This window comes from Pongo abelii, chromosome 2 (genome assembly GCF_028885655.2).
Source record: "Pongo abelii isolate AG06213 chromosome 2, NHGRI_mPonAbe1-v2.0_pri, whole genome shotgun sequence".
Classification (NCBI taxonomy): domain Eukaryota; kingdom Metazoa; phylum Chordata; class Mammalia; order Primates; family Hominidae; genus Pongo; species Pongo abelii.
In genome coordinates this window covers 103,031,695-103,045,332 of record NC_085928.1, presented here as the reverse complement: position 1 = coordinate 103,045,332, position 13,638 = coordinate 103,031,695, and the positions used below count along the sequence as shown (strand labels likewise).

The 13,638-nt window shown below is 52.7% G+C and overlaps 2 protein-coding genes across 10 annotated transcripts in view; both read left to right on the top strand.

Annotated features, from left to right (window-relative positions):
• DOCK3 (dedicator of cytokinesis 3) overlaps positions 1-6,020 on the top strand; it is a 735,525-nt gene extending 729,505 nt beyond the window's left edge. For 8 of the 9 annotated variants that reach the window (XM_054550669.1, XM_054550668.1, XM_054550670.1 and 5 more), the window contains 3 exons: positions 2,481-2,603; positions 3,157-3,239; positions 4,080-6,020. In XM_054550669.1, the coding sequence (XP_054406644.1) occupies positions 2,481-2,603; positions 3,157-3,239; positions 4,080-4,589 (716 nt within the window). In that variant the 3' untranslated portion in view covers positions 4,590-6,020. The remainder of the gene's footprint in view (positions 1-2,480; positions 2,604-3,156; positions 3,240-4,079) is intronic. The other variant, XM_024244830.2, reaches the window with a different exon arrangement.
• On the top strand, positions 3,287-12,330 carry MANF (mesencephalic astrocyte derived neurotrophic factor). Its single transcript, XM_002813700.5, has 4 exons — positions 3,287-8,452; positions 9,214-9,341; positions 10,740-10,881; positions 11,897-12,330. Exons 1-4 carry the CDS (start codon positions 8,170-8,172, stop codon positions 12,079-12,081), a joined length of 738 nt encoding a protein of 245 aa, XP_002813746.2. The 5' UTR covers positions 3,287-8,169; the 3' UTR covers positions 12,082-12,330.
• Positions 12,331-13,638: the final 1,308 nt, after the last annotated feature.

Sequence of the window (13,638 nt, the reverse complement as noted above, 5' to 3'; positions counted from 1 at the left end):
ACCCAAAACAGAGTGCCCTTTTCGCCTGGAGGGCCAGAATCCACAGTGGCATTTCTTCAGCTGAGATGCAGAGCAACGTCAGAAGTAGCCAAGAGTCTAGACAGGCTTAGAGCTCAAACAAGTGCTGGTGGCCAGACCAGGACCCTAGCCCAACCAGACACATTAGCGCCTCAGGCCAAGGCCAGACTACGACTACATCAAGGAGCTGGACATGCCCACCCCTAGGTGTGGAAGGAAAGGAGGGTTGTCTCAGAACAGAGGCTGAGCCCAGAGCAAGCATAGCCGTACCACAAGGCTAGCATTTAGAAGGCAGCTAATCAGACATTTGCCCAGTGGCAACACACAGGCCAGAGTATAGCTCCCTAAGTCTCTTCCTGGATCCTCCAGGGCAGGAACTGTACATACTTGTCATCATTCTCTTGTCCGTTAGGGTTCTGAGTCCCATGAGGACTACATCTCTCACTTACAGGTATCTCTTTTTGCCATGTAGTGACTCCCAGATCAGGCGAGCCTGCCTTCAGGACCATGGGCTATGCACTGGCGGCCTCAGGCCAGTGCTGGACAGTTGTTAATGGTGAGGGAGGGAGGCGACAGGATACACTTGGGATCACCCCTCTTTTCCTAGGATAAGTCATTCTATATTAGCCTTCCCTCTAGCCCCAGTGCACTTGTGCTACATGGCAAAGGTCTACTGGCCCCACTGCTCACAGACATCAGGCTGCAGGGCAAACTTGATGGCTTCTGGTTTATGTGGGAGTCACTCAGGCAGGCACCCTTTTGTAAACCATTACAGCCCTGTAAGCTTTCTTCTCCCGTAGACTTCCTGCCCTAGAGCTCCTTTGAGCACTTGTGGGTGAACATCTGCACCCCATAATTCTTCCAGGGCTAGGTGTGCATCTGAGATCCTGGGCTGTCAGAACCCCTTTAGGGAAGCTGCCCAGACCCATTTCCAAGCTTCCTATTCCCTGATATTTCTTTGGTGGCTTTTTATGGAGAACGTACTTTTTTTGGCAGAGAGGGGAAGGTACAGCGAGCCTCAGCACCAAGAAGCTCATGCTGCATCTTGTAGAGAGTGTGGGTGAGTGGGCCTGTTCTTGGGATGGCTCAGGCTCTCTAAGGAGGCTATTTGGTGAAATCCACCTGATGCTCATCAGATGCAGAATTCTTTCCTCCTTTCAGGCAACAGCTAAGTGTCTTGCCTGCAACTCAATCGCTGGCACACCCCTCCTTCCTGCCGCCAGCCATCAACCATACCAGGAGATGGGGCAATTCTCAGAACTGAGGCTGTTTAGACAGTGGAGTTTTACCCTGTATTATGCTGCAAGCTCACGCCAGTTCCTGAGCAATGAGGAAGAAGAGGATGATGGATGTCACAGTCTTATCCCTGGACAGCTGAGGGGGCCCAGCCCCTCTGGCCACATCCTTTTCAAAGGACAGATCTAGCTTCTTCCCTTCCAAAGCCTCTCAGCTCCCATTAGGCCCTGAAATTCCCATCTCTGTGTCTAGACCAGGAAGAACCCAAACCTCAGCCACCTCAGGCTCAATGTAGCTACCACAGCCTTAGAACAAATCCAGTGACAGCACCTGGATTGTGAGCCGCTTCTCTGCTGCTAATAGCCCAAAGGGGAGAGTTGCCTGGCTCCAACAGAGAAAGGACATATTTCTTTTTGCTGGTATTTGTTCTCTAGGAGGAGCTGGCCAAGAGAATTCACATGTCCACTGCTGCTTCTGCAGAGTGGCACCCTCAGACCCCAAGGTCCAGCCATCATTCCTCTCTCCTCCTGAAAAGTCTGTCATCTCAACTGTGGCTGAGGGGACAGTATTCTGGCAGTGGACTCCTTCTTTAACACAGAAGGGCACTCTGTGCTTCCGTTTATCCTGGGCCCACTGCACGCCTGCATCCATGGCATGTGGGTGCTAGGAACTGGGGTTCCGTAGATGCCAAAGGGTACTCATCAGCTCCACAGCCCTCCCTCCTCCTGTTAGGAAGCAGTGGGTCCAGCTGGATCTGAGCTGCAGTTTCTTCCAACAGGTACCTGTCCTTGTTCCCTGCTTTTCCCACTGAGCCTGGGCAGTAGGAGAGCTGACTCTAGACTTTGGCAAGGAGCTCTTGTCCTGTGCTCTCTCTATATCCTCTCATTCTCATCTCTACTCTTCTGTCCTGTTTTCTCTTCTCCTCCTGGCAGATCCCAGAGGCTGCAGGCATTCACTCCTTGCTGCACATTCAGCTGTCTCATCCTCAATACTCTTTAGACATAAGCTCACTCTGTTGCCCTCCTCTTAAGCAGCTTCAATCCCTGGCCACTCTCCCCTGTGGGCCACAGTGCCTTGCTTGGCCAGTGTTTTGAGTTCCAGGTGCTGGCATGCCCCACATGTGTGCTGGATACGTGGGGCACACTGGAGAAGCCACAAGCTGTACTTCTCCCAGAGGGTGGCTCGAGAAGTAACCTCCCTTCATGCCATCTGTTTCCACCCTTCAGCTGTGCCAGCAGCCCCCAGCAGCTGGAGTCTGGATAGCGGAGCCCAAGAGGCCCAGCCCTTCCTGTCTGCCCATATGGGGAGCATCCTGGCCCCCCCAGTGCCTCCCCGAAGCCTGCTGCATGGTAAGAAGACCTCCAGCGGGTCCCCCAATAGTCCCTGGTCTCAGACTCTGCTCAAGGGCCACAGCAACAGCCATCTAAGCTGAGAAGATGAGCCATTCTCTGGGCCGACTCAGCCAAAGCCAAAACACCCCCACCACAGGAAGGATCCTGCTGGGCTTTGGGGTCAGTGAGGTTTCCGAGTACAGCAGGTTAGCTCAGGAAGGCCATCCCAACCAGAAGGCCGAAGACAATGGAATTGACTGTGCCAGGCACACTTCTCACCAGACTGTCTCATCGCCTAGCAGTGGGCTAGAGCTGCCGCTGCCTGAGGCCTGTTCCACAGACTCTGAAGCACTCAACTTTTCTGACTTCCTGTGTGGAGTGAGTTTCTTTTACCCCAGCAGCCTGTGTTTTGGAGAAAGCCAGTGTAAAGAGAGGTTTATCCATAGCCCTCAATGCTGAGGGGTCCCCAAGGGACTCTTCTCATGCTTGCCCAGTTGGCCCAGCAAGATGGTGCTGGCAGGAAGCCTGTACAGGGCCCCCCGCTGAGGCTCTGGTTCTGTTCCCTTTGCAGGTCATTACTCCCTACACTTTGACGCCTTCCACCACCCTCTGGGTGATACCCCCCCAGCCCTCCCTGCCCGGACCCTGCGCAAGGTAATGTACTGAAGCGGCAGCCCCACCAGGCTGTGAGATGAGTCATCTCGTCTGCTCTAGAACCACCCTTGGGGTCTACAGGAGGAACTGGAGCCCTCCCCTTCACCTCTCTCCCCAGCCTGGCAGAAGCTGGGGGTGGCCAGAGCCACACTTGAGCTGCAGGTGCACACTTGTGTCCTGCAGCAAATGTGATGGGGGCAGGGAGATCAGAGGGTCCTGCAGACAACAACACACAGTACCAAGAGTGTGTGGGCAGTGAGCACTGGGAAACCTGGGGGCTCTCAGCCAGCACCAAGGTATCAACACACCGTAGTTCGCTAGCTAAACAAATGTTCCTGTGGTGGATCAGAGCATTTCAAACTAGAATTCAGTAAAAGCAAGAACTTTATGAAAAACTCAGGAGAGTAAAATTTCCTACCTGTTAGCTTGTCTGCAAATTGGAAAAGACTGAGTCTATCACAGATTTTAGCAGCAGAATACATTCCTCTGGTCCATGGCCCACCAGGGTTCTTTCTGCCCCCCCTCAACAGGCCTGATGACCAAGCCTTTATGTCAGTATCCCAGAGCCACCGACAGCAGCCTGGGACCTGGGACCAGGGGGCACCAATGCCCAGCAGCCAGGGCAGGGCAATTTTTTGGCCACAGAAATGCAGATGATTCTGGAGTTCCACTGGCTTGGGGGTGGTGGGAGGAGCTGGGAGCTTGCTGCTGAAGAAACAAGAAACATGCTGTTGATGAGGGTTAAAGTTCATTCCTAAGCAGGCTCTTGGTGTTCCCATGGCGGGCAAGTCAGCCTGTCTGGAGAGAGGGATTCTAACATACCCACCCTTTCCTTCGCAGTCTCCTCTCCACCCTATCCCAGCCTCCCCCACAAGCCCCCAGTCAGGTCTGGACGGCAGCAACTCTACGCTGTCCGGCAGTGCCAGCAGCGGCGTGTCCTCCTTGAGTGAGAGTAACTTTGGGCACTCCTCGGAGGCCCCACCTCGCACTGACACCATGGACTCCATGCCAAGCCAGGCCTGGAATGCTGACGAAGATCTTGAGCCACCCTACCTCCCTGTCCACTACAGCCTCTCTGAGTCTGCCGTCCTGGACTCCATCAAGGCCCAGCCATGCCGAAGCCACTCAGCCCCAGGGTGCGTCATCCCTCAGGACCCCATGGACCCGCCTGCGCTGCCACCCAAGCCCTACCACCCGCGCCTGCCGGCCCTGGAGCACGATGAGGGGGTGCTGCTGCGTGAAGAGACTGAGAGGCCTCGAGGCCTGCACCGCAAGGCTCCATTGCCTCCTGGGAGCGCTAAGGAGGAGCAGGCCCGCATGGCCTGGGAGCACGGCCGAGGGGAGCAGTGAGGGGCAACGAGGCGGCTGGGATGCCGCCCTCAGTAAGCAGCTTGCCAATCACTCCAGGTCTGAAAAGCAAGTCCCCCAGCCCCACCCCAGGGAGCCAGAGAGGCTTGGCACTCAGGAGAGAACCACCCCCAAGTCTCCGTTCTACTGCCGTGAACTCATGTGTTGCCATGTACAGAGGCCACAGCAGCATGAAGGGTTGTGGCTTCCCTTTTTATTTTTTTACATTTCCATTTCTATGGGTTTTCCTTTCTTTCCTTTATGCAGTAGATGCTTTCTTCCTCCTGCAGTTCTGGACCATGTGGAGCTATATGGAGAAATTGCACAGACAGAATCACTTTGCCACACTGCAGGGCCCAGGAGTGGGAGCCCAGGCCCTCCCTCCAGGGTAGAGATGCACAGAATGGAAATTGCACTAAGGACCTCTTCCTTTGCTGTATGGACAGAAGAGTTCATGGTTGCATTCAGGGATTGCAAAGACCATATAGACATGTCACAGGTGGAAAAAGGGCCACAAGCCGTTTTGCACAAATGCCTGCCCACCTGCCCCTCTTCCATCCAGGAGTGTGCTACTGAGGGGCTGGCTGGACCAACCTGCTGGCTCAGGCATGTGAGTGGCCTAACTGCATGCCCAGGGCACTGCAAGGGTTCAATGGGCCAGCTGTCTCCTACTCCACCTTGGATTTTTCTCTCCATCACATTATTTCTGACCATTTGCTCCCTTCCATTCTTGAAACACCTCATGCCCCACAGGAGCCCCAGTGGTGACTGGATCTGCAAGGGTTATCTCCCATCCTCTGGGGTTTGAGTGGAGGTATGGAGCCAGAGGGGCTATCCTAGCTACCTTCCTCCTAGGGGGAGCTGGTCCCCTTCCTATGTGGTAGAGAGACTGATGTAAGAGTGTGGGGTGTGGCAGGCGCCGGAAATCCTCGAAGCTTTCAGAAGCGTCCAGAATGCCTACCATCAGCTCCTGAATCAGGGATTTTCAGCACTACCTCTGAGCCATGGGGTTGGCTGCCCAGCCAGGCTTCCAGGCCCTGAGGACATGTGGTCAGGTTCAGCAGGCTCCTGGGTAAAAAGGGTGGGAGGGGGCTTCTCCTTTTGGAAGCAGATAGCCATGCAGGTAGAACTGTCATCTCCCAAGCGGCCACATACAGCAACCCACTCCAAGCCATGGGGACCACCACTCAGGGTTCGGGGCTGGCAGGAGGGTAGTTTCTCCAGTCTCCCCAGTCTGTTGGTGTCTTTACGGGAAACTATAAAGCAGAGCAGTGGTGTCTTTAGAGGAAACTCATTCAAGTCAGGGCACTGATTTCCTCTGTTTATTATTTGGGGGGATAGGGTCAGGTGGGTATAGTAGTACTTTACCAGGGTGCTTTTAAGTTACTTTAAAAAAAAAAAAAGCCTACAAAATATTTTTTTCTTTTATTTGCTCGAGTTCACATTAATGATGGTCACAAGGCTGCCTTGTTGGGCAGGCGTGTTGCCCCCAGTTCCTCTTCTGCTGGCCTGTGTGACCACAGCCAGGCCCTGGGCCTGAGCCCCTTGTCCCTTCTCCACTGCCCCTTTCCAGACAGTAAAGGCCATGGTCAGTGTGTTTTTCTCTTGTAAACAAACCCCAGCTTGTTTAACAGAAATGGTAATAACCTACTGGGAAAGATGGAGGTCTAAATTACCTCCAGGGTTTTTCTGGGGGTTTATCACCAGTGTGGGTCCCTTCTGATACCACCAGGTTCACTCCAGGCAGAGTGGGGTGGAAGGCTGCTGAGGATGTGGGTCAGTCACAGCAGCCCTCCCCTCAAAGGGCTGGCCTGCTTCTCAACCTACATTCATTTGCAAGCTTCAATCTCTGGAGGACCATCTGGTGTTCACAGGTGTTAGAGGGTTAGGGGTTAGGGGTTAGTTTTGGATTTGATTCATAGGTAGAAGGGCTTAGATTTTAAGGCACTTCTGAACGTCAATCCCTGGACAAGGCAGTCATCACATAAGAACAGCTACCTTCTCCACTTGGTGGCACAAGAGGTAGGGAGCGGAGTATGGGTTCATTTGGCTTCGCATTATGCAAGGTGAAACTGTTTGTTTTCCCTCTCCATTTTCCCTAACTGAATGAAAAGGACACATTCTGAAATCCCTTTTGTTGGAGAATTAGTCAGTCTGAGGGGAAATGGGAGGCCAGAGATGAGAACCCTTTGAAAAGATTGTAAAATACTGATTTTCATTCTTTCAAGCTTATTTGTAAATACCTATTTGAATGCTGTGTATTTGTACAGGAATTTGAGCAAAAAATGTATAGAGTGTGATGTCCAATTGGTATTCAGCACTATAAATGTGTTTTTAACCTCCCGCATTCTGTGCTTATTTAAAACAAGGAAACTTCTAACCACTTCTTTTGTGTATTCATGTTTAAAGAAAAAAAGTGATTTAAAAATGATCTTACCTGTACCAGAAAAGCAAAGTTAAAGGAAACAAAATTTGTACCATTGTCCCAAGAGGTATTTTACTGTATATATTGTGTTAGCATGTTCAAAATCCAAAAAGTAATGTGAATTTTAGATGTAAATATCTGCCACTTGATTTTTTCCCCCCTTTCCCCACTTCCTTGACTGCTGTGATGTGAATTAAAGATAAATACGTGATACTGATCCACTGAATTCACTGAATGGGAGCAGAGGATGTGCCCCTCTCCAACCCTTGTCGCCGGGCTCCAAGCCCTTTTTAGCCCCATAGACATGTCCTTTTTGCACTGAGTACAGCAAACCCTTCCCGCATTCTGCCTTCAAGGCAGGCAGCCAGGAGGGCACTTGAAAGGAGGGCAAGTCGAAAAGGAAACATCCTCCAGTGCTTCTCTAGTGATTCCCGGGACCCCACTCAGGAGGCCCCTAGGCAGCCGGGGAGCCCGAGGGCCTAGCCGGGGAGGCAGGAGGAGGCTGGCCAGCCACCAAGCCACGCTTCAGAGCTTGTAAGGGCACCTCCCGAGCCCCTCACCTTCCCACTCTGAGGCGACCCCATGTCCTTGACCGATGATCCGGCCCGGGTGCTTCCCTCCATGGTCTAGAGTGGCGGCCCAGCTTTGAGCTTGGCGCGCCTTAAGCCCTTCCTTCGGATGTCCCGCAGTCCGTCCACTCCACACGTCTCCTATCAGCCTATGCACGGCGGGCTCCGGTCAGGTGGAGGATCAGCAGGTGGGCTTTCAAAGGTTGGGCCCGTTGCCCACGCGAATGAAAGAAGAAAAAAGAAAAGCAACTTCTTTGAGCCTTGCCTGCGGGCGGCCGCCCGCCCTTCCTATCTAACCTGTTGTCTTGGCTGACCCCAGAACTCCTGCACCACGAGTCGGAGTCCGGGCGAGGAGATCAGCAGGGTTTTTCGAGCGAGCCTGGGGCCCAGGGCAGGGGTACGCGGGTCAACAGATGGAAGGCGTGGCCGAACCCCATTCAGCTAGCAGTACCCAGCCTCAGCCAGAGTCTCTGCCCTTACCCAAGATGGCGGCCCACACCGCTTCCGTCGCTGCTGTAGTCGCTTCCTGCGGCCGGCCCGGATTCAATCAGCGGCCGACAACTGTCTAGGGCTCAGACACCACCAGCCAATGAGGGAGGGCAGCGTGGAGCCGCCCGTCTGGGCTCGCGGCTCGTGGACCAATGGGAAAGTGGCGTGTGGGAGGGCGCCGGGGGCCCCCCGCCAATGGGGAGCTACGGCGCGTGGCCGGGACTTGGAGGCGGTGCGGCGCGGCGGGTGCGGTTCAGTCGGTCGGCGGCGGCAGCGGAGGAGGAGGAGGATGAGGAGGATGTGGGCCACGCAGGGGCTGGCGGTGGCGCTGGCTCTGAGCGTGCTGCCGGGCAGCCGGGCGCTGCGGCCGGGCGACTGCGAAGGTGCGGAATAGGGGGCCTGGGGCCGCGCTCCGTGACCGTTCTGGGGGCGGCGCTGAACCCCACAACATCACCAGACGGCCGGGGCCAAGAGGGCGGGGGCGGGGGCGACAGCAGGTCCCAGTGGGGCCTGCATGAGGAGGCTCCGGCGCCCGCCCTAGTAAATCTTCCCTGGCCCTAGAAAACATTGGTCCGACGAAGAAAAGTTGAGACTAGATCCCGTTGAAAACTTGGCCTGAAATCTACATCACGCCTGAGTTATTGTCCCCACCACCATCTAGAGGTTACCGCTCCCCGTCCGGCGTCGGGAGCTCCAGGGCTGGCCGTGGGTGCTGGCACCCTGTCTGTTGGGATCACGAAGCTGCACCTCTGGGTCCGCTGTTGTATTTGGAAATTAGCAGCAGCATTTTGATCATTTTTCTCTTCACCTTCCAGTCTCTCTATTTATGAGGTCACAGTGAGTCCCGTCTCAAGGACACGTGTTCACCATGGGCTTAAACTTGATGAAAGGAGCAGGGAGGAGTCGTTTATAGGTCATTGGGTGATGCTTGGTCCTTTGATGCCCTGGGTGTACCAGGGGACTCCCCGCCACTTGGAACCGGGTTCTGTCTACCTGTAGACACCTGAGAAAAATCGGTGATGGAAAAGCTTACCTTTAATAATTCATCTCCGTGTCTCCTATTAAAATTGCTGGCGGAGTTCTTTCCTGGTGGATTGGAACAGCTTGGTGATTGCTGAGCATCTCCCGTCCCTCTCTTTTCCAGTTTGTATTTCTTATCTGGGAAGATTTTACCAGGACCTCAAAGACAGAGATGTCACATTCTCACCAGCCACTATTGAAAATGAACTTATAAAGTTCTGCCGGGAAGCAAGAGGCAAAGAGAATCGGTTGGTAAGTAGCTGGTGACCCTCACCAACTGGCCCTGGCTCATGTTAACCCTCGGCTTCACCAGCCGTTTGATAAAAGGCCTTGCCCACCTCTCTATTCAGGAAGCCAGCTACTCTCTCCATAAACTAATGTGAGGCTGAAGTGCTTCTATGTCCTTCCCAAAGCGACATGTGTTCTGCAACTGTGATTTTTTTTTTTAATCCTGTTAGTCTTTATTAAGCACCTACTATGTGCTGGGCACTGGGAATATCAGGGGAAAGAAGTGACAGTCGGGCACACAAATAATGCAGTGTCTGGGTGTCATGAAGAAAATGGACCAGCAGGTGCTGATTTAGAGTGGCCAAGAAGTCTCTCTGAGGAAGGGTTATTGAAGTGGGGTAAGACCATCCCATACAGGGAACAGCAGTGTGAGTGCCCAGAGGCCTGAAAGAGTTTGGCATGTATGTGGACAGGAGAAGGTGACAGGGTGCGCACAGGATAAGCAAGGGCTGAATCTAAGACAAAAGCCCTAGTGAAGCAATGGGTTTTCTAACTTGAATTTCTCTGGCAGTCTCTGGCTTTTCTCTCTGTTAAAGGTTTGAACCCTGGTGACACTTAAATTCATTTGGTGACTTTCAGCTTGGACTGAGCATGTGTTAAGAGTCCAGGGTTTACACTGGCTGAATCTGACTACCAGTACAGGCAGGACACCGAAAAACGCAGCTGTGGGCCAGGTGCGGTGGCTCATGCCTGTCATCCTAGCACTTTGGGAGGCCAAGGTGGGAGGATTGCTTGAGCTTAGGAGTTTGAGATCAGCCTGGGCAAAGTGGTGAAATCCTGTCTGCACAAAAGAAATTTTAGGCTAGGCGCGGTGGCTCACACCTGCAATCCCAACACTTTGGGAGACCGAGGTGGGTGGATCACCTGAGGTCAGGAGTTCAAGACCAGCCTGGCCAACATGGCAAAACCCTATCTCTACTAAAAAATATAAAAATTAGCCAGGCATGGTGACGGGCGCCTGTAATCCCAGCTGCTCAGGAGGCTGAGGCAGGGAGAATTGCTTGAACCTGGGAGGCGGAGGTTGCAGTGAGCCGAGCCAAGATTGCACCACTGCACTCCAGCATGGGTGGCAGAGCAAAATTTTGTATAAAAAAAAAAAATTTTGTTTTAATTAGCTGGGTGTGGTGGCCCACACCGGTAGACCCAGCTAGTAGTGTGGCTGAGGGGGGAGGATCACCACCCAACAGATTGAAGCTGCAGGGAGCCGTGATCATGCCACTGCATTCCAGCCTGGGCGACAGGGAGCCCTATCTCAAAACAAAAGTAAGGCCCTACAGAGAGATGATGTTTCAGGGTGTCAGTATGTTTGGAGGAGATGGCTCTCAAGCACCTCCTGAAGGCCACTGTCCTTTCTTGCTCCAGTGCTACTATATCGGGGCCACAGATGATGCAGCCACCAAAATCATCAATGAGGTATCAAAGCCTCTGGCCCACCACATCCCTGTGGAGAAGATCTGTGAGAAGCTTAAGAAGAAGGACAGCCAGATCTGTGAGCTAAAGTATGGTGAGTATGGCTAGTCCTTTCTTAATGAATGCTCTGCACCTTCTGGGTTTGTTTCCCATCTGGGAGAGGAAAATGATGAGCTAGAGTCATGAGTGGATTGTATTGTATGACAGATGGTGCTAAATGATGGAGGGCTCTGGCATGGAAGTGGGTGGAGGTCAGAATAGGCCTTTTTGAAGGAGGTGAGGATTAGCCAAGAGGCCAGCTGATGGAAGAGCATTCCAGGCAGAGGATACAGGCAGGATAAAGGTGTCCAGTGGCATGGCAAGTCAGAGAGCATTGCAGGCTGGTGAGGGCTTTTAATCTGCGTGAAGTTAGGAGCATTAGGAGTTTTTGAGCAGAGAAGGGACATGGTACGACTTGGGTTTAACAGGCTGGTTCTGGCTGCAAGCTCTGAAGCCCCAGTGATCTTTACTATTCTGAAAAGAAACGCTGTGTCCAAGCATGCAAGCCCAAGAGTTAGGAACTACAGCATCTCTCTTGCTAACTGGGTCTCTGGTTGTACATAGTCCCAGTCTTCAGAAACAGTCAGGGCCTCTTCTGAAAAACTTGAATGGCCAAGGACCTGTGTTCGCCTACTTGTGTCTTCCTGGTACAGGTCCAGTTGGCTCCAGGTCACTGTGGTCATGGAGAGTAAGTTCCTAACTCAAGGGCCTGAGCAGGGCTGCTCTTTGTCACCAGCCTGGAGCTTTTAGTATGTGGTGACTATGTCAGAGGCACTTGGAAGATGGGAACCACGTTTCTTCCATAAGGACAGTGTGGCCTCTGTCCCTATACTTGTTCACACTGCATATCTGTAGTAGACACAATATGTGGCCAGCCTTCCTGGTGAAGAGGCTAGTTCCCTCTTGTGGGGGCAGTAGGCACTGACATGCCTGTAAATGTGTCTGGAAATGTTTCTTTGTCTGAAACTAGTAGGGCTGGTTTGACTGTTCAGGGAGTGACATATTCTGGGACTACTGGGGGACTGCAGGTGTTCCACCCAGCCAGTGACTCTCCCTGCTCTCTCCTCCAGACAAGCAGATTGACCTGAGCACAGTGGACCTGAAGAAGCTCCGAGTTAAAGAGCTGAAGAAGATTCTGGATGACTGGGGGGAGACATGCAAAGGCTGTGCAGAAAAGTCTGACTACATCCGGAAGATAAATGAACTGATGCCTAAATATGCCCCCAAGGCAGCCAGTGCACGGACTGATTTGTAGTCTGCTCAATCTCTGTTGCACCTGAGGGGGAAAAAACAGTTCAACTGCTTGCTCCCAAAACAGCCTTTTTGTAATTTATTTTTTAAGTGGGGTCCTGACAATACTGTATCAGATGTGAAGCCTGGAGCTTTCCTGATGATGCTGGCCCTACAGTACCCCCATGAGGGGATTCCCTTCGTTCTGTTGCTGGTGTACTCTAGGACTTCAAAGTGTGTCTGGGATTTTTTTATTAAAGAAAAAGAATTTCTAGCTGTCCTTGCAGAATTATAGTGAATACCAAAATGGGGTTTTGCCCCAGGAGGCTCCTACCAGTTTATGCTTTCCAGTTGCAGAGTTTGGCGGGGGTATTCGTTCCCATTTATCTCTCAACCCACCAGTACTGAAAATACCAGAGCAGGACATAGGGGCTGGTGCCAGCTGATGTGTGTGGGTGTGTGCCACTAGAGGGCAGCAGGCACTCAGCAGAAAGGTGAGGGGGTGGGTGCTGCACTTGATACCCTGCCCTTTGATACAGTATTTGTCTTACCCACCCAAGACAGCTGGAGGCCACAGTTCTAGGAGTGAGTCTGGGATACATTGGAGGGCCTTATGTTGTGGCTCAGTACAAGCAAGACGGTGTGTGGAGTGTGGTTTTCCACAAGGATATCTTCAATCAGTGCATGTCAGCACTGACATCTCTGAAGATGCCGTTGGCCTGGCCACCTACTTGCTCTTTTGTCCATTCCAAGCCTCTGATGTCTGTTCCAGTTTTTGCAAGTCTGGCAGGAGTCAGCTTATACAAAGAGGGAGTGGGAAGCAGCCTTTTGCCTTTGTTTACCCTAGATTAACAGTTGAGGTCCAGGGTTTTTCTGGAGTCTGCTTCTTAAGCCACTCTGGCATTGGTGCTTAGGAAACCCAGTTGTTAGTGTGAGCTGTGGCTCAATGAAGACACCTGTAGAAACCACCTGAAAGGACGGATTAAGAACCAGTGCTTTCCAAGGAATTGCTCTTGCCTCAGATCACTTGTGTTTCCTAAGCTCAGTTTACCTGTAGGAGGCCTTGCTGCTGTGGAACCCATTGCTTTCTTCCAAGACCTTTCCCCCTGCACCTGCCTAAGCTACTCCAGGAGCTGCTTTCTCATTGTGAGAAGAGGGCATGACTTGGTGTGCTCTTCCCCATCACAAGGATTCTGTGCCGGAAATTGGGTCAGGTTCTACCAGCAACTGCCCTCGGAGAATGAAAGCTTCCTCAATGGGCTTGAGCACCTGGGCACCCTTTCCCTCACCTCACCTGGGGAGAAGAGGTCGTCCTGAAGGGGATGAACAGGAGGGTACTGGCCAGCGAGGGGTCAGCGTGGCAAGCTGTGATAACTGCTGGCACTATCTGTGCATATGGCCTCTTCATCCTTGGCTCTTGTGGCCCTACCTTTCCAGCCTGCTCTCTGCCCAGATGCCCACAGAAGACGGTGGGACCCAAGAGTGGCGTTAAAGAGTCTATTCCAACTCCATCAACTGCAACTGCAGGCTTGTCTCTGCTTTTGGTTATTACCTGCCTGACAGCAATTGTCCTCACGGCCTT

Bases quoted from the DNA above. Each gene is read 5' to 3' on its own strand.
- MANF (XM_002813700.5), top strand. From the start codon at position 8,170: ATGAGGGAGGGCAGCGTGGAGCCGCCCGTCTGGGCTCGCGGCTCGTGG. The intron at 8,453-9,213 runs GTGCGGAATAGG...TCTCTTTTCCAG, and splicing joins GCGGCCGGGCGACTGCGAAG to TTTGTATTTCTTATCTGGGA. The intron at 10,882-11,896 runs GTGAGTATGGCT...TCTCTCCTCCAG, and splicing joins GATCTGTGAGCTAAAGTATG to ACAAGCAGATTGACCTGAGC.